Here is a 21,661-nt window from a genome sequence, read left to right as displayed (position 1 = left end):
TTCCTTTCTAAAATTGTTAGTTGCTTGTAGAGTCAGAACCCCTGATCTGTGGAGGTATTTATAGTAATTTCCTATAACCTTCCTGTAAATAAAAAGGTAACCTAAATAAAGAAAAGGTACAGAACCTGTCCCATCACTGATGCTCTGATCATTACTCCCTTTCAGCCTTATGCTGGCCAAAGAATCTACAGGACGTAACACATTTCCAGAAGTGTTGGTTGCCTAGTCCTCCATGTCCACACCTGTGTAAGCTCTGTGTTGATGGCATCCTCCTCTTCTCTGTTTCTTTTTTAGGAATTCAGGAAAGATGGCACATTATTTTTGGGGGACTGTAAAGGCCAATATAACATTTCCATGTTTCTGATAGCAAAGAAAATCTTCACTCCTTCTCTGTAATTTTTGCATTTTTTGTTGTTTTTCTTTTGTTGTTTAGGGTTGATCTAGTGGTTCATTCACTAAAGGATTTACCAACAACATTACCGCCTGGTTTCACTATTGGAGCTGTATGCAAGTATGTTTATCCTCTTCTATTTATCCAACCTGATAGAAATCATTTGCTGTATTGTTACTGCAGTAACTGAGGAGTTTCCCTTTTTGTGTCTTCAGGCGTGAGAATCCATTTGATGCAGTTGTATTCCATCCTAAACTTGCTGGGAATAAGTTAGAAACTTTGTCTGAAAACAGGTGAAATTCTTTGTTGTATCACTAATTAAATTGTTGTCTTTGTGGTGCTAACATTTGAGGCAACTCCTTAACAAAACATGCAAAATATGAAGTACCGTTTCCCATAGCTACCAATCCATGGTCATATTTTTTTTCTAATTCTGTCTCTTCTAACCAGGATGAAAAGTGAAGTTTGGTTGCTTTGGTTATTTTGTACCATTTCTCTTTGTGTTGATATATTAACGGTTATACGTATATATACATCCTGGTATTGAAACCGTGGTATACCAGGATCATGTCTACAGCTACAGTCACGATCCTGGCATAGGTTTTTTTCAGCCAGCAATTCTGCACATTGTAAAAGTAATCCTACTGGCTATACAGCTTCTGGATTACTTTGACAGGTGGCTGCGATCGAGAAGCCCAATAAGGATGTGTCTGGCAGCATCAGCTTCCCCGGACACTGTGGAAGGAACTGCTGTTGTTCCTCCTACTGTGCGATGTCAGAAACTGGAAGCAACAAGGATTTCATCACTTCCGGTTTTGGTTTCTTTGCTTACAAGTCCGTTACTGGCTTGTGAAGCAGCAGATCAAACAGATCTTGGTCTCATCTCTTGGACCCTAGATCACTCCATAAAGAGGACCTGTCACAGCAGGTATCTTTTATATTTTACAAAAGAAATTGGATATTATGTTATGTTTGTGTTCACTAAAATTCATTAAAGTGTATTGTCTTTTTTTTTTTAAATTTACATTTGAAAAACCGCTGTGCAAATACCGTGTGACATAAAAAATTGCATCACCCACCATTTTATTCTCTAGGGTATCTGTGTGAAATATATAATGTTTAGGGGTTCGAAGTAATTTTCTAGCAAAAAAAATGCCGATTTTCACATGTATGACATAAATGTCAGAATTGGCCCGGTAGTCAAGTGGTTAACTGCTTCTGCCCGGGCCAATTCTGACATTTCTCACATGCATGTTAAATCTGCATTGTCTTTACGAAAAAAGCTCTCGTAAAAGGGGCTCAAATAGACAAATTAAAATGAGTTGGTTCAAATTAACTTGCTGCTCCATGATGAAACAAACATAATTAAAGCTGAAAGTAATTGGAAAGGCAAATTTTTTGAATTTTTTTAAAAACAACAAGCATGTCATTCTTACCTGCCCTGTGCAGTCCTGATCCTCCTCTTCTCGGGTCCCCCGTCAGGGCTTCTGGCTCCATAAGACACATGGAACGCATCTCGCCCCCAACCCCCCGCTGGATCGAGATAGGGCTCAGGTAAGTATAAGGGGGGCTTAGCAGAATTATCTGACCCCCCCAGTACAGAGTGATCATAAATCGGTTTTGTATCTCAAAAGGCCTTCTGCCCCCTTAATTGCACTTCAGAAAACTCCCTGGTGAGTAAGGTGTATAACCTCTGAGGCTTGTCTCTAGATCACTAGATGGACATTCCGCACCTCCTCCTCAATCTCAACAGGACCAGTAACTTATGTCACAGTAGTGTTTTTCTTTTTCGTTCAACCCAGTGGGCTGAAGGAAAAAAAACCTTGACAGATCGCTGTACTAACACTAGTGGTGTTAGTACGATCTTTCCCGCTGTTCTATTGTGTTCTGACGGGGACCGCCTCACCACTAGGACACACCAGTTAAAAGACGATCGGCAGACCTTTTTTTCGGTCATGCCCCTTCGACAGAACCCAGATGAATATCTGGCTTCTGTCGGACCAGCTGCAGTACACAAGGGCCAAATGTCAGCCTGTTTCTGTTGATCTGGCTGATACTGACTTATATTTGGCCTGTGTGTTCCATTGTGTAAATCCACATAAAAAAACAGCTCTATTAAGTAGAGCCACTTACATTTTATTGCAGAACATACAGCAGGTATAGCATCAGAAAACTCCACTTGGCCATCTAGGTTACTGGCATTTTTTGCGTATTTGCACATTAGTTGTTAGCCACATTGTCATTTGAATTGTTAATGCCTATGATTTATCGTTGAGTAGTTATTCATTTATAGTTGCACCTTTATGACTGTTATGTGATTGTACATTTTGGATGAATTATAGTTTGAGTGTGTGTGTGTGTATATATATATATATATATATATATATATATATATATATATACACAACCCCACACCATAATCCACCCTCCACCAAACTTTACAGTTGGCACAATGCACTCGGGCAAGTACCGTTCTCCTGGCCAAACCCAGACATGTCCATTGGATTGCCAGACAGAGAAGCATGATTCATCACTCCAGAGAACACATCTCCACTGCTCTAGAGTCCAGTGGTGACGTGCTTTACACCACTGCATCTGATGCTTTGCATTGCACTTGTTGATGTAAGGCTTGGATGCAGCTGCTCGGCCATGGAAACCCATTAAATGAAGCTCTATATGCACTCTTGTGCTAATCTGAAGGCCACATGAAGTTTGGAGGTCTTTAGCTATTGACTCTGCAGACAGTTGGCGACTTCTGCGGACTGCGCTACAGCATACGCTGACCCCGCTCTGTCATTTTACGTGGCCTACCACTAGGTGGCTGAGTTGCTGTTGTTCCCAGTTGCTTCCACTTTATCATAATACCAATAACAGTTGACCGTGGAATACTTAGTAAAAAGGAAATTTCACGGATGGACTTATTGCACAGGTGGCAACCTATCACGGTACCACGCTTGAATTCACTGAGCTCCTGAGAGCGACCCATTCTTTCACAAATGTTTGTAGAAGCAGTCTGCATGCCTAGGTGCTTGATTTTATACACCTGTGGCCATGGAGGCGATTGAGACACCTGAATCCAATGTTTTGGAGGGGTGTCCCAATACTTCTGGCAGTATAGTGTACTTCATTACAGGTAAGTAATGAAACTAAAGCTGTAGAAAAGAAAACTAAGCTTCAGCTTTAATAAGTATATGCAAGGCTTTGATATTGTACAAATCTAATAATAATAATAAAAAAAAAAAGTGCATGATTTTCTAATATAACTGCACCTGTGTATTAAAGTGTTACTAAACTCTGTTATTTTATATGAAAAAAAAAATCATGTTATACTTACTGAGTTCTTAAGGTGACAATCCGTGCATAAAGTGTCAACTGCGGCGATACTTCAGTGCTTATCGCTGCAGTATCTGGGTGGTGTGTGGTACGTCAGGCACTTCTGGGTAGTATAGGGATCCAGTTAGCCAGAGCTGTGATCCGGCCAGCGGGCTCGGCGACCCCCCCGGGCTTCGTCCTCTGGCTCCGCTCTCGCTTCCTCTAGCACCGGAAGTCCGCTCTAGGAAGTGTCCGCTGTCCTGAATAAGAAGTAAGTATGTTGCTTCTTCATCAGGACGGCGGACACTTCCTAGAGCGGACTTCCGCAGGATGAAGCCCTGGGGGGGGGGGGGGGGGGGTTGTCGATCCCGCTGGCCAGATCACAGCTCTGGCTGACTGGATCCCTATACTGCCCAGAAGTGCCTGATGTACCACACACCACCCAGAGGGAGGATAATCCTCTACCTGGCCTAATCCGCTTCCTTAAAGGGGACCTCTGTTGATTGATTTACATGCGTATTTTCATTACGCATCTGGTGAGTGCGTATTCTTACCCCACTTTTTCAAAGCACAAGCACTGAAGTATCGCCGCAGTTGACACTTTATATACGGATTGTCACCTTAAGAACTATTTATTTGTCCAACATACCTATATTTCTATACGGACATTATGATTAATTTATTAGTGTGCACTTTTATTTATATTTATGACTGAGGTTTTATTTGGTTACCTGTAGTGCAATAGCTGCTTATATTGAGAGCGCTCACTTTTTATACCCTATTTTTTTCATGTTATACTTACGTGCTCTGTGTAATGGTATTGTACAGAGTAGCCCTCAATCCTCCTCTACTGAGGTCCCCTGCCGACAATCTTTGCTCCTCCTCTTTGTGTGTCCCCATAGCAAGCGGTTTACTATGGGGGCACATTGTGTGTGCTCGCTCCTGAGCGGTGTGTCTATGGAGCTGTGCTCCATAGACACACACAGTGGGACTTAGGCCCCCCATTTGTTCCTCACTGCATTTGGTTGACAGCAGCAGAAGCCAATAGCTCCTGCTGCTGCTTGAGTCCCTGTGTGAGAAAGTGAGGGGAGAAGAGATGCAGTGCTGGATCTATTCTCTCCTCTCTTCCCCTTCACACAGGGAAGGACAGAGGAATAAAATAAATTTTTTACCTTAAAGCGGAGTTCCAGCTGAATAAAAAAAAAAAGTCAGCAGCTACAAAAACTGCAGCTGTGTCCTCACCACCGTTGGTTTCACCAGCTGTCTTCTCTCCCTGGCGCCAGCATCTTTAGTGCTGGGACCCAACTCTGACAGCTTGCGGCTTCACAGCCGGGTGCCTACTGCGCATGCACGAGAAGCGCTGTGCTTTGTGAATGGCCCTGTAGTCTTCTGAGCCCTGTCACGTATCCCAGAAGACTACGGGGAGGGAGAGGGGAGGACAACTTCTGCTTCCGATTGCCTAGGCGATTGCAGCAGAAGTGGGAGCGGGCACCTGTCAAATTTGGGTACCCGCTCCCCAAAGGTGCCAATTCTTAATGGGGGTTGGGGGACAAAGCACTAAAGCGGAACTTCCCGTTTTGGGTGGAGCTCTGCTTTAATGTAAGGAATGTATTAAGGTAAATTGGTTTTAGTATCACTTTTAAATGTATGTATTATTTGTATAGTTTGAATTGATTTTTCTTTCTACAGATGTAGTAGTTAATGTGTGAATTAGTATGAAACATGTTGACTTTTTTTTTTTCTTCACTTTTTTGGCATCTTTTCACCATTAAGTCAATATAGGTTTATGGAGTCCTAATGTAATTTTTTTTTAATTACAGTATAATCGGAACAAGTTCTCTTCGTAGAGCAGCTCAGTTAAAGAAAATGTACCCACATTTAGAATTCAAAGATATTGTATCCTTGTGTAAGTGGCAATATTTGTTTCTTATCATGATATGGGGTGTTTTCCAATCAATATCTATTTTTGGTATAGCTAATATACAAGGGTTGGTAAAAACTCCCTTGACAACTGGAGCGATGAACAGAACAAACTGATATTAAAGTGTAATGGTACTATTGTGATTCAGTCCATATTTTAAAGCGGATCCTCAGTCTATTCCTAAACTTCCTTCTAATAGCATTCTCTCCCCCTTTTTGAACACCAGTGGAAGGAAAAAAAAATTCTAGATCCAAATACCTTCTTTTTATTCATTGTTCCTCTGCACTTCCTGCTTCCTTCTTGTAGGCGAATGACGTCAAAACTCTACTCCTGTTGACCCCTGGGATATTTTTGTCAGATATCCCAGGAGTCTTCAACCTTTTTTTTTTTTTTTTTTTTTTTTTTGTGAGTGAGGGAGAATTGGAGTAGGGTGAAGCACAGGCAGAAATGGGCGGAAACCAGCAAAGGACAGATGGAGACCATATTTAGTGTGCAAGTGCGGACTCCAATGTGTACTGGGCATGCACGACGGACTCGCTGTGCACCACAGAGAAGCGTCATGAATTCCTTGGAAAACAGAGGGCAGCTGCCCTCAGGATGGCTGCATATATGGTGAATGTAGTTACAGCTTGCTTTTTACACTGAAAAATTGCAGATTTAGAAAATGGGAGTGGATAAATCACATTTTAAAGTGTGACTGAAGTTTCACTTTAAGGAGAGTTCAGGGATAATGCTGGAATCTTGAGGACAGCTAGAGAACTTAGTATTTGTGTGAACAAAAAAAAAAATACAGTTAGGTCCATATATATTTGGACACAGGCATAATTTTAGTCTTTTTCAGGTATTTACCAAAACACATTCAAGCTATAGTTATATAATGGGTATGGGCTGAAAGTGCCCACTGTGAGGTTTCATTTGAAAATCCAAATTGGAGGAAGGGTTTAGGAATTACAGCTCTTAAGAGTCGCCATCCCCTCTTTTTTTCAAGGGACCAAAAGTAATTGGACAGTTGAATTAAAAGCTATTTCATGGCCAGGTGTGGGCTACTCCATTATTTCTTCATCAGTTAAGCAGATAAAAGGTCTGGAGTTGATTCTAAGTTTGCATTTGGAATCTGTTGCTGTGAACCTACATCATGCATTCAAAGGAGCTGCCATGCAAGTGAAACATGCCATTGTAAGGCTTCAAAAACTACACAAATCCATATTTGTCAGAGAGATAGCAGCAACATTAGGGGTGGCCAAATCAACAGTTTGGTACATTCTGAGGAAAGAAGAACGCACTGGTGAGCTCAGCAACATAAAAAGGCATGGAAGTCCACGGAAGACAACAGTGGTGGATGATCGCAGGATCCTCTCTATGGTAAATAAAAACCCATTCACAACATCCAGACAAGTGAAGGACACTCTCTAGGAGGTGGGCGTATCATTGCCAAAGTCTACAATCCAGAGAAGACTTCACGAGAGCAAATACAGAGGGTTCACCACAAGGTGCAAACCATTCATAAGCCTGAAGAATAGAAAAGCCAGTAATCTGTACCAGAATGAGGGGAAGAAAAAAGTGTGGAAAAGGCTTGGAACAGCTCATGATCCAAAGCACACAACGTCATCTGTAAAACATGGTGGAGGCAGTGTGACGACATGGGCATGCATGGCTTCCAGTGGCACTGGGTCATTGGTGTTTATTGATGATGTGACAGAAGACAGAAGCAGCCGGATGAATTCTGTAGTGTTTAGAGATTTACTGTCAGCCCAGCTTCAGCCAAATGCAGCAAAGTTGATTGGATGACGCTTCACAGTACAGATGGACAATGATCCGAAACACACTGCAAAAGCAACCCAGGAGCTTTTGAAGGAAAAGAAGTGGAATATTCTGCAATGGCCAAGTCAGTCACCTGATCTCAACCCAACTGAGTATGCATTTTACTTGCTGAAGGCAAAACTAAAGGCAGAAAGACCCACAAACAAAGAATAACTGAAGACAGCTGCAGTTAGAGCCTGGCAAAGCAGCAGAAAGGAGGAAACCCAGTCTTTGGCAATGTCCATGGGTTCCAGGCTTCAGGCAGTCATTGCCAGTAAAGGATTCTCAACAAAATATTAAAAATTAACATTTTATTTATGATTATATTCATTTGTCCAATTACATTTGAGCCACTGAAAATGGAGGGACTGTGTATAAAAATGGTTGCAGTTCCTAAAATTTGTACTTGATATTTATGTTGAAGCCCTTGAATTAAAGCTGAAAGTCTTCACTTCAAATTAATTTGGATTGTTTCGTTTTCATTTTTGGATTGTTTCGTTTTAATCTGTTGGTATACAGAGCCAAAAGTATGAAAATTGTGCCTGTGTCCAAATATATATGGTCCTCACTGTATATATTCAGGACATCTCTTCAATACCTATCCTTTTACCATCTTTCGTCTCTTTAAGCAAAATACCGAATGTACCTGTTAATCCTGCCAGAATTCCAGCGTGCTTCTAAATTCTTGTGGACTTCCAACGCTGCTTCTGCTGTAGAACAGAAAACAGAAAACCTCCCCCTCTCCTCATCTATATTACATAAGGCAGGGCTGACAACACTGCTTAGGATTTCTATGCAGCAGAAGAACTTTGTCAGCTCACCACATGCAGTTACAATTTCAATGTATTTCTGCCAGGATCAAGAGGGTTTCTTTGTACGTGCAAGGGATTTACGCACTGTAGAAAGATTTCCTCGCACTTCCTGTTGTATCTACAAAACAGGAAATGTAGGGAAAAACCTCACCCCCTCCTAATAGTAGTTCTAACCATTTGCTACCCTATCCAAAATGCGGGGAAAAAAGGTTTAACCCTTCATGTATTTCAACATCGGCCATTGGTCTACACTAGCTGTTGTTCATTTACTAGCTTTTTTTAATTTTAAATGGGTAAAGAGAAGTGTGTGTGTGTGTTTAAACCTTGCATTTTTTGTTTTCAATCCTTAACTGAATTTTTCTTAGCGAGGTAACTTAAATACACGCATGAAAAAACTTGAAGAACATCACAATTTCAGTGCCATTATTCTAGCAGCTGCTGGATTGCACCGCATGGGCTGGCAAGGCCGTATTGGTCAGGTAAGAAGAGTATTGGTATATAGTAGTGTGTAATGCTCCCTGGAGCCTACATTATGAAAGACTAAAAACAATTACAAGGAAGAACGTAGCATTACATATACCAGTACATGACAAATTGTATTTTATTTCTAAGATAGGAGACCAGCTTAAAGCAAAGTTTCCTCCCCTGCCCCCCCCTCCCCCCCAAAGAAAAATTAAAAGCTACAAATTTTTTTTTTTTTTTTAAAGTCCGCAAACGTGCAACTATAACGAAAAACCCGTAAGTGTTCACAAAAAAAGTGTAAGTGCAAAACACCACACGAAAAAGTGCACTTAGGGGTGTGCTTTGTCCTTCCCCCGAAGGGGTTGGACCACTAACCTGATCCCCCGGGGCACGAAGCTCCTGACAGGGACAAGGTTCCCATTTGGTCCTCCTGGCCAAAAGGCCTGGTGGACCACCGTTCCGAATCCGGACACCCAGTACTTGGTCAGGGGGTTCTCCCGAAGAGAAAACCCCCTAGGGACGGGAGGAAGGAACCAAAAGGCCACACATCCTCCCCCTAGACTTCAGGGCAGGCCCGAGGACCCACACCCTCCATCCTGTGAGAAAAACGCACACATAAGTAAAGAAAAAAGTGACAATACGTGGGAGTGTATAAATTAAATAAATAGAAAATAAAAAAGTGGTCATGCCAAATAGTGCACAGACCAGGCCCTGAGGCCTGTAGCAAAAATTGCCCTGATCCTAGCCATAAGGCCTGGTCCTAAGGGCGCTGTGCAGAAAAAGTTGAAAACACAGTGACCATGTGCCATCTTCACACAGTGGGGTCCCACACCCAGGTGTTACTAGTGGCACCCCTGAGGCGAGTACTCAGGGGGCACTGGTTTGCAGACTCTGTCTTCCCGACCCCTGGCCAGACAAGGTAGATCCGTCCAAATCAAGAGGAGCTGGGTCCTTCCGGTCTCCTTGGGGGAATTACTCCCAGGCCCCAGCTACGTGTGGGCGTCCCGGTTTCTGTCCCCCCGGTACTAGCCGTCCAGACCCCCATCATACCAGTGAGGGTACTATACAACAGTCATCCCCGCAAAGCAAGAATGACCGGGAGCACCCCCACTGGACACTGATAAGAACAGATACTACACTTGATCTTAGCCAAAAGGCCGAGAAGCGATTAAAAGCTACAAATACTATAGTTGCTGGCTTTTAATGTTAGGGCACTTACCTGTCCAGGGATCTTCTTCAATCGGTTGTTGGGTGCTGGCGCCCCCATCTTAACTAAGGGAAAACGGCAGTGAAGCCTTGCGGCTTCATAGCCGGTGTCCTACTGCACAAAGCACACTGCACTTTGTGAATGGACTGCAGTCCTCTGGGATCTGTGAAGTGTGCCAGAGGGCTGCAGGGGGGCGGCCAACTGAGCTGGAAGTGGGAGCGGGTACCTGTCAAAACCAAAATGAATTAAATGTGTTAATTTATTAAAACATTATTTCTTTGTATAGTTTATAATGATGTATGTACATGGAAGAAGCCATATTCACATTTGCATATGTAGCCTCTGCTTCCTAGTTATGCTTTGTGAATCTAACTGCCAGCCTAACTGACAAGGTTTGACTTATTAAAGCAGTTGTTATTGACATGAATACCCCACAAAATACCCTCAAGATAATATTGAAAAGTCTTTTTTGTGCAAAAAATAAAACTTGCCATCAACGTTTGAAATGTTCCATACCGGGAGTGCATGCACGGGGCAACCCAAGATGGTTGACTCTTAGGCTAGCTCCGCACAGATTTCCTCCCCGCTACAGTGATCAGCCTTAATTCTCTCACTATCTACTCCGGACCACCTTAGGCACACCCCAGGCACCGATCTACAGCCATGGGCCTGCTGGACACAGCGAAAACCTGCCAGTATTCTGACCCAAAGCCACAATGCAAGTGTCAGATAAAGATGGCGCCGGCCCCACCAGCGGATCAGACCAAGCAGCTCTCTCTCGGCGGCTCTGAGGGGTCAGCAAACAGCCTTAATCAATTCCCCTCTGCTCTACAAGCTGCTCACTCCAACCCTCATGCCCACCTCCTGAACCAAATTTCGGGGCATAGTCTGAGAAGAGCTGTCGGAGGTCTCCTGCTAAATCTATATGAAATCTCCATCTCTGCCGCTGTGGGGGTGTCATAGACACCACAAGTTCAATTTATCCAAGCTAATACCTACATATAAGCCTATAGGTTTTCAATCTGTAATTATCCCTGACAGCTGGGTTTTTCTGCGTCTGGTACTGACACAGGGCTGTTCTGCCTGGTGGCCTCCCTGACTCCCCACAACTCGAACCATGCTGCAGTGAGTGGTGGGACGACACCTTGCCCAGAGTTATCCATGCCACCCCGATCGACCCTTCTCCCGAGCCTATGAAACACTCGCAGTGTAGGGCTCACTGCGTTGCACTCTGTGCATCCACTTGGCTGGTACATAGGCTCCTTGTGTTCGAGATTCCGAGCTTATTTTCAGGGCTATCTTGGTTGCTAATTTTCCATTCTCACTTTTTCTCATCTGTACTCTTCTGTTTTCCTGGCTATTTCCTCTTCCCCTTTTCTATATTTCTTTCTTTCCCCCGTTGCCACAGGGATGGTGTCAGGCGGTCCTCAGGGGACCTTCGAGTTCTAAACTACTGTACTTATATCAACAAAATGGTGTTTAACTGGCTTACGTTGAATGTGTAGGGTCTAAATTCACCCCAGAAGAGAGTTAAGGTCTTTAAATATCTTCAGGCTCAAAAGTTTGACCTGGCCTGTTTACAGGAAACCCACCTGTCCTCCGGGCATATGCCGAGTTTTCTTGATGGTAGGTACCAACGCATTTGTGTCATAGCGGACCCCCAAGGTCAATGCTTGATCATTGTAGGGACCCTCCACGATATGGAAGTTACTCTCTGTACTTATTATGCTCCGAACCAATGACAGATGCGCTTTTTCGTATTACAATCCCATCAGAAAGGCCATCTGCTGCTCTGTGGTGACATCAATACGATTGTGAATCCAATCCAAGATTGGACAGATCACCTCCTACTGCTTCGTCCACCACGGCATCATCTTCCGACTTTGCAACTGTGCTCAAATCCAATTACTTGGTGGATGCGTGGCGGGAAGTTCATGCTACTTCTAAAGATTACACCTATTTTTCTCAACCTCATAATAGTCATTCTAGAATTGACCATATTCTGGTGATTCCATCTTTTTTGACTCAAGTGTCTTCAGTCCTGATCCATGCAGTCCCTTGGTCGGATCATGACTTTATTTTGGCACATTGCAATGCGTCGCACCACAGCCCCCGCTCCTCGGGGTGGTGTCTCGGTGACTCTTTCTCCCAAATAGCGGAAGACAGAATGATCCATTCTTTAGATTACTTTTGGAATAACACTCACTCTGTCTCATCCCCAACAACTTTGTGGGAAGCTTACAAATCGGTGATCCGTGGCCACATCATTCAATTATCCTCGCGATGCTGTAAAGAATGCACACAAGATAAACTAACCTTGGAGAAGGACTTAGAGACAGCGACGCAGCTTTTCAAAAAATCTCCATTGGAACGTAATAGGAAGTGTATTGAACAACTGCGCACAGATCTTATGTCAAATCTTTGTCTTACAGACGAGGTGGAACGCCACCTTTGCTGGTCTCACCAATACTTTTATGCAAGCGGTAATAAAATTGGCGCTATGCTGGCTAATCGTCTTCGTTCGTTCGCCCCGAAGCAACACTTTTACACCCTAAAAACGAGGAAACATTTACTCACCTCTTAATCCACGTCACATTGTCAATGAATTCTACTTTTATCTTGCCAAATTGTATGCGGGCAAAAGGGAGGCTCCCGCAGAGGAGATCTTTGAATTTCTTTGACAAACCCCCCCCCCCCCCCCCTCCCGGAAATTACAGCTGACCAACGTTCAAACTTGGGCGCAGACCTCATGGAAGCCGAAATCAGATGCACAATTATGGAGCTGAAATTACCAAAATGTGCAGGCCCAGGTGGGTTTACGGCCTTGTTCTACAAGAAGTTCACCGACATAGTGGCACCCATCCTAACCCAGACCTTTAATCAACTTAAGCATGAGGGCCACCTTACATCTGATGTGCTTAAGGCACATATAGTGATGCTTCCTAAAATGGGCTAAAGATACGCAAACGTGGGCTAATTACCGCCCTATTTCGCTATTCAATGTAGACATCAAGATCTTGACAAAGACCCTGGCAACCAGATTGAACCATATAATAACAAAGGTAATCCACAAAGACCAAGTAGGCTTCGTGCCCCACCGTCAAGCAGCCGACAACATATGTAATATAATAATAAAATATGAGTATAAATATGTATCTGTGACAAAATATATAACCTAAAACCAGTAACCAGTGAGTCAAAATAACAATCTATATATGTGTTACGCCCAATATAGTGACTAAAGGGCTGAATGCTAATTAAATAAATAAAACTGCATAATTCATGGTGATTAAATAAGTATAATAAATTCTAAATATTAAATGTAATCAGTCCACATATAATATTAGAAGTTGATATACAAAAGGACAGTCCAATTGAATTCACTTCAAACTTAGCTAACTATTCCCAATAGTGCAAATCTTCAGTGCAATCCACCATCACCATGCACTCACCAGAAACTAGAGTGAATGAAGCATACAGTGGGGATCGAAAGTTTGGGCACCCCAGCTAAACATTTGTATTAATGTGCATAAAGAAGCCAAGGAAAGATGGAAAAATCTCCAAAAGGCATCAAATTACAGATTAGACATTCTTATAATATGTCAACAAAAGTTAGACTTTATTTCCATCATTTACACTTTCAAAATAACCTAAAACAAAAAAATGGCATCTGCAAAAGTTTGGGCACCCTGCAGAGTTAATATCTTGTACTGCCCCCTTTGGCAAGTGTCACAGCTTGTAAACTCTTTTTGTGGCCAGCCAAGAGTCTTTCAATTCTTGTTTGAGGTATCTTTGCCCATTCTTCCTTACAAAAGTCTTCCAGTTCTTTGAGATTTCTGGGCTGTCTGTCACACACTGCTCTTTTAAGGTCTTTCCATAGATTTTCAATTATGTTGAGGTCAGGAGATTGTGAAGGCCATGGCAAAACCTTCAGTTTACGCCTCTTGATGTAATCCCCCGTGGATTTCGAGGTGTGTTTAGGAACATTATCCATTTGTAGAAGCCATCCTCTCTTTAACTTCAGCTTTTTCACAGATGGCATCAAGTTACCATCCAAAATTTGCTGAAATTTTATTGAATCCATTTTTCCTTCTACTCGTGAGATGTTCCCTGTGCCACTGGCTGCAACACAACCCCAAAGCATGATTGATCCAACCCCATGCTTAACAGTTGGACAGAGGTTCTTTTCATTAAATTCTGTGCCCCTTCTTCTCCAAACGTACCTTTGCTCATTCCGGCCAAAAAGTTCAATTTTAACCTCATCGGTCCACAGAACTTGTTTCCAAAATGCATCAGGCTTGTCTATATGTTCATTTGCAAAGTTCAAACGATGATTTTTGTGGTGAGAATGTAGAAGAGGTTTTATTCTGATGACTCTTCCATGAAGACCATATTTGTACAAGTATCTCTTTATAGTGGAATAGTGTACCACAACTCCAGTGTCTGCCAGATCTTTCTGGAGGGATTGTGCAGTCAAACGTGGGTTTTGAATTGTTTTTTCACAATCCTGCGAGCTGTTCTGTCTGATATTTTTCTTGGTCTTCCAGATCTTGCTTTAACTTCCACTGTTCCTGATGACTGCCATTTCTTAATTACATTCCGAAGGATATTGACATCTGAAAACGCTTTGCTATCTTCTTATAGCCTTCTCCAGCTTTGTGAGCGTCAACTATTTTCAGTTTCAGTTTTCTAGACAACTGCTTAGAAGAACCCATGGTGCTGATTGTTGGGGCAAGGTCAGATGAGTCTGGGCATTTAAAACCTTTGAGATTGACATCACCTGGTCTTCCCAGACGATGATTGAGAACAATCCATGACACTGGCAGGTCTCAGCTTTGCAAAGGGGGCAGTGCATGCTATAAATTCTGCAGGGTGCCCAAACTTTTGCAGATTACATTTTTTTGTTTTCTGTTATTTTGAAAGTGTAAATGATGGAAATAAAATCTAACTTTTGTTGACATATTATAAGAATGTCTAATCTGTAATTTGATGCCTTTTGGAGATTTTTCCATCTTTCCTTGGCTTCTTTATGCACATTAAGGCTACGTTCACACTAGCCTTGTGTGCAGGCGGCAGAGAGGCGTTTGGGAAGCGTTTTTACCGCTTCCCAAACGCCTCTGCCAACTCTGCACATTACAGCACATGCTGCTGTTCGAACAGGAGCGTTTGCATTGCGTCGCGGCAAAACGGACGCCTCCGGTCGAGTCAGGAGGCTTTGAAGCCTCCTATTCTCGTCTATGGTGCCGCTCCGCAAACGCCCGGCCGGCGTTTGCGGTGCGGTTGCGACGCGGTTGCGGGGCGTTTGCGGAGCGGTAACACCACTCAAATGCATTATAGGCGTTTGTGGGGCGTTATTAACGCTCGGCAAACGCCTAGCAACCGCCGCTAAACCGCGCATGCGGCGTTTGCGGAGCGTTTGCCGAGCGTTAAAAACGCTCCGCAAACACCGGACCAACGCTTGCCAAACGCTATAGGGGCGTTTGGCAAGCGTTGGCAAAACAGCCTAGTGTGAACGAGCCCTAATACAAATGTTTAGCTGGGGTGCCCAAACTTTCGATCCCCACTGTAATTATATATAGTTGCCAGGGACAAAGTGAGACCTCTCTTGGAGTTTCATTATTCTGAAATGCAGTCCCTGCTGGGGAGATAGCTCACCCCACAGACCCTGACCACGTACGTTGTACACTATTGCTTAGCCACTTAGCCACTTAGCCAGCAGTCACTCCCAAGAATTGATGCTTCTTTCATTGGACATGAATAAAGCGTTCAACGCGTTATCATGGACCTATTTACGTTTGGCCCTACAGCGCTAGTATGAGGGATGAATTTTTGAAGTGGATTTCAGCCTTATACCATATAGTATTCCTGCAGCTACGATCCAGAACCATTGGATACAAACCCCCTTGCTCCCCATAAAGGGAGGGGGGGGCCGCCAAGGGTGCCCTTTCTCCCCCCTTCTCTTTATATTAGCACTCGAGCCCCTTGCCGCTCTAATCCGATCTCACCCTGATATCAAAGGTTTAGAAATAGCCGGCTTCCGGCAAAAAAAAACAAAACACCCTTTTCATAGATGATATTTTACTATATTTGACCTCACAACATATATCTCTCCCCAACTTACAGACGCCTCTTACTCAGTTTGCGTCTTTCGGGCCTGCACCCTACAAAATCCACAGCACTAAATGTCTCCCTGTCTACAGTGACCCGTGCCTGCATTACTACAAATCACACACAAATTGACAAGATTTCTTGTTTTTATATAGTTATTTGTTTGGGGTTGGTGGCCATTAAAAATGCATGGTTGAGCCAGTTTTTTTGCCCCCACCCCCAAAGGTGCAAAGGCAACAAATAGGGATACCATTGTCGCGATGCAAAACTTCGGTCATGTTACGCTCAGCGGGCAGCAAGCCCACCGAGTGCGACCCATTCAAGTGAAATGGGAAGCTCTGCAAACACCCCGCAACTATGCAGTGCACATGGTTACATCATGTTAGTACAGGGGGTTAAAACAGGTGGTGAGTAGGCATCATATCGCCTCCCCACCGCCTGCCAAATGCCTCTGAAAAGCAATCTGAATGCAGATCGCCTTTCAGAGAAGTGGCGGTTTAGACACATGTCTAAACCTAGCCTATGAGAATGGGCATAGTCAGGCAGACACGTGACTAAGAACAGTAGGCAGTGAGACATCATCTTTTCTTGAAAATAGTTGCTGCTTAGGACCTGTTGTGATAGTATCTGCAACACAGGCAATGAATGTTAGCAGCATTAATACTGAACATGGACATACTTTCCTTCCCTTTACCCCTGCTGAGAAGTGGAGCCATTTATGGGGGAAGGAATGATTGACCAAGCCAGTCACTCTCCTTTGGCTTCAGATACACCAAGGGGCAGTGGTTGTTGAACCCCTTGACGCCGACGTCACACAAATATGCGGCCTCACAGAACTGGGTTTTTTTTCTGTTGGGCCGCATATTTGCGTACCTGTCTTTGTGCTGGGAGCGTGCCGCTCAGCGCGCTCCCAGCACTGAGACCGCGGTGTCACTGAGAGCCCCGGTCGGGACCCGGGACTCCCGATTCCGGGTCACATGATCGCTGTGATAGCCTCTGATTGGCTATCACAGTGATCAGTCACTGTACTGCCCGGCCCCCTTGCTTTTTTCTCTCTCTATGAATCTAGAAGAGAGATACATTGTATCGCTCTAACTCCTGGCATAGAGAGAAAAAAAAATGTTTGTAATAAAAAAAAAAAAAAAAAAAGATAAATGTTAAAAAATAAAAGAAAAAATAAAGAAAAATACCCAGATCAAGGTTTGATCTAGTTCAGTGCCAGGGTTAGTGTTTGGGTCAAGGTCAGGGTCAAAGGTCAGGATTTAAAAAAAAAAAAAAAATTGGTATGAGTGTCAATTAGTGTTAATGTCAGTGTGTTTTAGGTAAAACACAAAACAAAATGAACACTATTGTTTCTGGGCTGTACTGCAGGTACAAACAACAAATAACATACACATATATGGTATTGCTGCGATCGTCAAGAACTGGAGAATTTATTTTGGGTTGTTCTTTGGTGGTAGGTTATAGTCGTAACAAGAAACACACAGCTAAATAAAAGAAAAAAGAATTTTTTTTTTTTTTACTATTTTGGGACAGTTTTCCATTGATAATTAAAAAAATCAGGAGATATCCATTACCATTTACCACCAAATGAAAGCCCAATTTGTCCTGAAAAAAAATCAAGGTATAATCCACCCGGATGTACAAAGTAGTTGTGGTGATATGTACGGTTTTACTATCACATGTCAACGTTGCAGAATTGTGCTTAGGCATTTAGATTTTTTTTACCCTTAGGCGTGAAAGGGTTAAATAAAAGCCATTACATTGTGCCAGTGCTGACACCTGTTCTAAAGGAGATGAGATGTGTGTTTTTGACAGAATTGCTGGATGTTTTATTAAATTAGAAGTCACACAGGGACAGTGTACAACCCATTGTATGTTCTGTAAGATATGTTTTCTTTTTGTTTTTACCCATAGATACACTTTGAGCCCAATGGGGTTTAGTACACAGTACTTACAGGACAGCTGTTCAGCCTGCTTAAATGTATATTTTCTCTTCTTGTAGATCCTTTCACCCGAAGAGTGCCTCTATGCAGTGGGTCAGGTAAGCATTTGCATACAGACAGTCTCTTACTTTTTGGCCTTTTTAAATAGAAATCTGTTTAATTGTGTCATTCAGGTATATAGCATGTAGTAATCGTGCATTTCTCTGTAGGGAGCCTTGGCTGTGGAGGTTAGAGCCAAGGACCAGCATATCTTGAACATGGTGTCTGCCCTTCAGGATCCTCAGACTGTTTTACGCTGTATCGCTGAAAGAGCTTTCATGAGGCGACTGGTAAGGGGAACACATTAAGGCTGCATTCACACTTGAGCATTTTGTAGCCTGAAGGTCAAAGTTTGAATCTCCAAAGATGCTCAAACTTAGAAAATCAATTGTTCTCTATGGTGCCTGTTCACGCAATCAGGTGTGAACAGGCACCATAGAGAACAATTGTTTTTTTTAAAGTTTAACCACTTGCCCACCACCCTATAGCAGAAATACTGAATATACATGATTTCACATTTCCGGGTAGGGGGCGCGTGCCTCAGCTGTTGATCGCTGGGTCCCGGCTGGTAATTCCCTGCTGGCACCCGGCGATCACTGAGTATCACTGACAGGGGGAGAGGTCTGTATGTAAACAATACAGATCTCTCCCCTGTCAGCTCCTGCACACTGCTTTGTATTGCTCTGCATAGCATAGTATAATGAATAAAGAGTTACATACACATTTAGTATTCCTGTAGCTGAAAGAATTGGAGCGTTTGATTTTATGCTTAACATATATATAGATTTTTTTAAGTCTCTTTGTGTAATCTACCCAAGATTTGTCAACAACTATATAGCGCAAAGGCCTACCTGACCAAATACAGATTGTGTAGTTGCTGCATAATCTAAAGTAGACTGTACAGAGATGAGTTTGTGGCCAGCTTTACCTAAAAGAACGTGGAAGAATTTTGAGAAATATAGTGGCTTGATATGGAAATCCAGCCATTATTCTTCTCGTTTTGGATAGAGTAGGTATCGGTAAGAACCTTTGTGAGGGTTTTATATCTTCTTTTACCTCATTGGTGAGAGTTGCCTTCACTTTCTGGCCTGTAAACATAACAGAGTAAATAAGAGTAATTCCACAGAAATGGTGTGTCCATTACAAGATTTCTCATCTACTCCTGTTCTGGTGACATCTGTTATATCTTAGATTTCCCCTCATTTTTTGTTTCACTCACATTGGTCACCAGGGCAGATCAGGAGACTGAATTTCCCCAATGGGGACACAGAAGTAGAAACCAGGCAGAGGAAGAAGCTGAAAAAAATGCAGAAAGCTGACTTGCCATGCAAACATATAAAACAACGTGATTAGTATTTAATACAAGATATATTATTTTCTTATAGGAGGGTGGTTGCAGTGTGCCTGTAGCTGTGAGTACAGTTTTACAAGACTCCCAGGTAATGAATTATGAGTGGGGATTCAAAATCTTGACTCTCCTTTGTTCTGTTTCAGGTTGAAGGTTTTATATTTTTTTGTGTTTGATGATCAGATACTTTGTAAACTTTTGTTGTTTCTGTTATGCAGCTGTATTTAACTGGAGCGGTCTACAGCCTTGATGGTTCAGAATGCCTTAAAGAGACAATGCAGACATGTGTTGTTTTCCGAAATGAGGTGAGGGCATGGATAAACAGGTTTACTGCTGCCCTAAAAATGTATTAAACATACAAGGACTACACATAAGAAAACTTTAGTCAATGCAAAAAATAGGTACCACAAACCACAATGATAAAGAATTATTTGGAATGTGTGTAGATTTATTTTTTTTCCTTTTCTAAAAAAATAAAAAAAATAAAATGTGGACTTTTGCTAGCACACAATTGGATCATTGAAATAAACAGCTTCTTATTTACTAAACTTAGTCAATATTCACTTTCCTAAGTGGACAGTCTGTGTTAGCCATTCTCAACTAGAGTTCCTCTAGAGCAGCGGTTCTCAACCTGGGGGTCGCGACCCCTTTGGGGGTCGAACGACCATTTCCCAGGGGTCGCCTAAGACCATCGGAAAACACATATTTCCGATGGTCTTAGGAACCGAGACACCGCTGCTCTGTCTCGCGATCTGTGGGCGGGATGATATGCTGCCCCTGTAACCTGGCCACACCTCCGGGATCACTCAACAGCTCCGCCTCCTCGCCGCTGATTGGCCACCGGAACTGTAGCTCAGGAGAGGCACACAGGCGGCCAATCACCGGCGAGGAGGTGGAGCTTGGAGAGGAGGAGCCGAGCGGCAGATCGAAGAAGATCGAGGGAGCTGCAAGACCGAGTGAAGAGGAGAGAGGCCAGAGAAGGAAGACAGCTGACAGGTAAGTGCAAATTTTGCTTCTGCAGGCTGTAGATGGGAGAGGGAGAGAGCGAGCCCAGGCTGGAGCAGGGGTCAGCAAGCTAAGTATCATTGGTGTCAGTGGGAGGAATAGTGCCCCATCATTTGTGTCACTAATACCAACGATGGGGCGCTATTCCTCCCCCCACTGACACCAACGATGGGGCGCTATTCCTCCCCCCACTGACACCAACGATGGGGCGCTATTCCTCCCCCCACTGACACCAACGATGGGGCGCTATTCCTCCCCCCACTGACACCAACGATGGGGCGCTATTCCTCCCCCCACTGACACCAACGATGGGGCGCTATTCCTCCCCCCACTGACACCAACGATGGGGCGCTATTCCTCCCCCCACTGACACCAACGATGGGGCGCTATTCCTCCCCCCACTGACACCAACGATGGGGCGCTATTCCTCCCCCCACTGACACCAACGATGGGGCGCTATTCCTCCCCCCACTGACACCAACGATGGGGCGCTAGTCCTCCCACTGATACCAATGATGGGGCACTATTCCTCCCACTGCAAAATTACAGTTCTGAAGTAGCAACGAAAATAATTTTATGGTTGGGGGTCACCACAACATGAGGAACTGTATTAAGGGGTCGCGGCGTTAGAAAGGTTGAGAACCACTGCTCTAGAGGTTGCTAGGGGTTCCTTGAGCTGTGGATGACTTACCTCCTGTTTTGACAGTTCCCACATTGTTTCAGGATCAGTGCCACTTGGCAGAGTCTGCTGCATGACACCAGTGATCTTTGAGCTGTCTGTTAGAGTGACATTCTGGCCATGGTTGTAAGGTTCATTTGTCCCACTGACCCCCAATGATTTGCTCTAGCAGGGGTTTCCTGAGACCTGACAATTAAGAAACCCTTCTCTGGGCTCCAGGTTGAGAAAGGCTGATCTATGTTATATAAATTGACCCCATTCACTTTCACCAGCACTGGACATTTTTTCCCTAAAGCTGAGAATGAGATACCAATGTAAATGAGAAAAGAAAAATAGAGCTCCACCTTCTGTCTGAACAGAAAACATAATAATAATATACAAAATGTTATACCTGAATACTGTGTAGGAATGAAAAATAGTGTTTTTAATTTGCCTTGATCAAAATATATAAATACAGGTGAAACTCAAAAAATTAGAATATCGTGCAAAAGTTCATTTATTTCAGTAATGCAACTTAAAAGGTGAAACTAATATATGAGATGGACTCATTACATGCAAAGCAAGATAGTTCAAGCCGTGAGCCATCAGTCTCATGTCTGTCATCTTTCTCTTGGCAATGCCTCATAGATTC

General features: G+C 43.3%; 1 protein-coding gene and 1 pseudogene across 2 annotated transcripts in view; one reads left to right on the top strand and one right to left on the bottom strand.

Moving 5' to 3' along the window:
* The window catches only part of HMBS (hydroxymethylbilane synthase), a 37,210-nt gene that overhangs the window by 11,411 nt on the left and 4,138 nt on the right, over nucleotides 1-21,661 (top strand). For both annotated transcript variants that reach the window (XM_089678588.1, XM_089678587.1), the window contains exons 6-13: nucleotides 434-511; nucleotides 607-684; nucleotides 5,524-5,599; nucleotides 8,602-8,715; nucleotides 18,019-18,057; nucleotides 18,169-18,288; nucleotides 19,384-19,437; nucleotides 19,565-19,651. In XM_089678588.1, the coding sequence (XP_089534714.1) occupies nucleotides 434-511; nucleotides 607-684; nucleotides 5,524-5,599; nucleotides 8,602-8,715; nucleotides 18,019-18,057; nucleotides 18,169-18,288; nucleotides 19,384-19,437; nucleotides 19,565-19,651 (646 nt within the window). The remainder of the gene's footprint in view (nucleotides 1-433; nucleotides 512-606; nucleotides 685-5,523; nucleotides 5,600-8,601; nucleotides 8,716-18,018; nucleotides 18,058-18,168; nucleotides 18,289-19,383; nucleotides 19,438-19,564; nucleotides 19,652-21,661) is intronic.
* Nucleotides 9,752-9,867, bottom strand: LOC149461259 (U2 spliceosomal RNA; annotated as a pseudogene).

This window comes from Staurois parvus, unplaced genomic scaffold (assembly GCF_062004578.1).
Source record: "Staurois parvus isolate SC_StPar_1 unplaced genomic scaffold, SC_StPar_1.0 ptg000207l, whole genome shotgun sequence".
Taxonomy (NCBI): domain Eukaryota; kingdom Metazoa; phylum Chordata; class Amphibia; order Anura; family Ranidae; genus Staurois; species Staurois parvus.
This window is presented reverse-complemented; position numbering and strand designations above follow the sequence as displayed.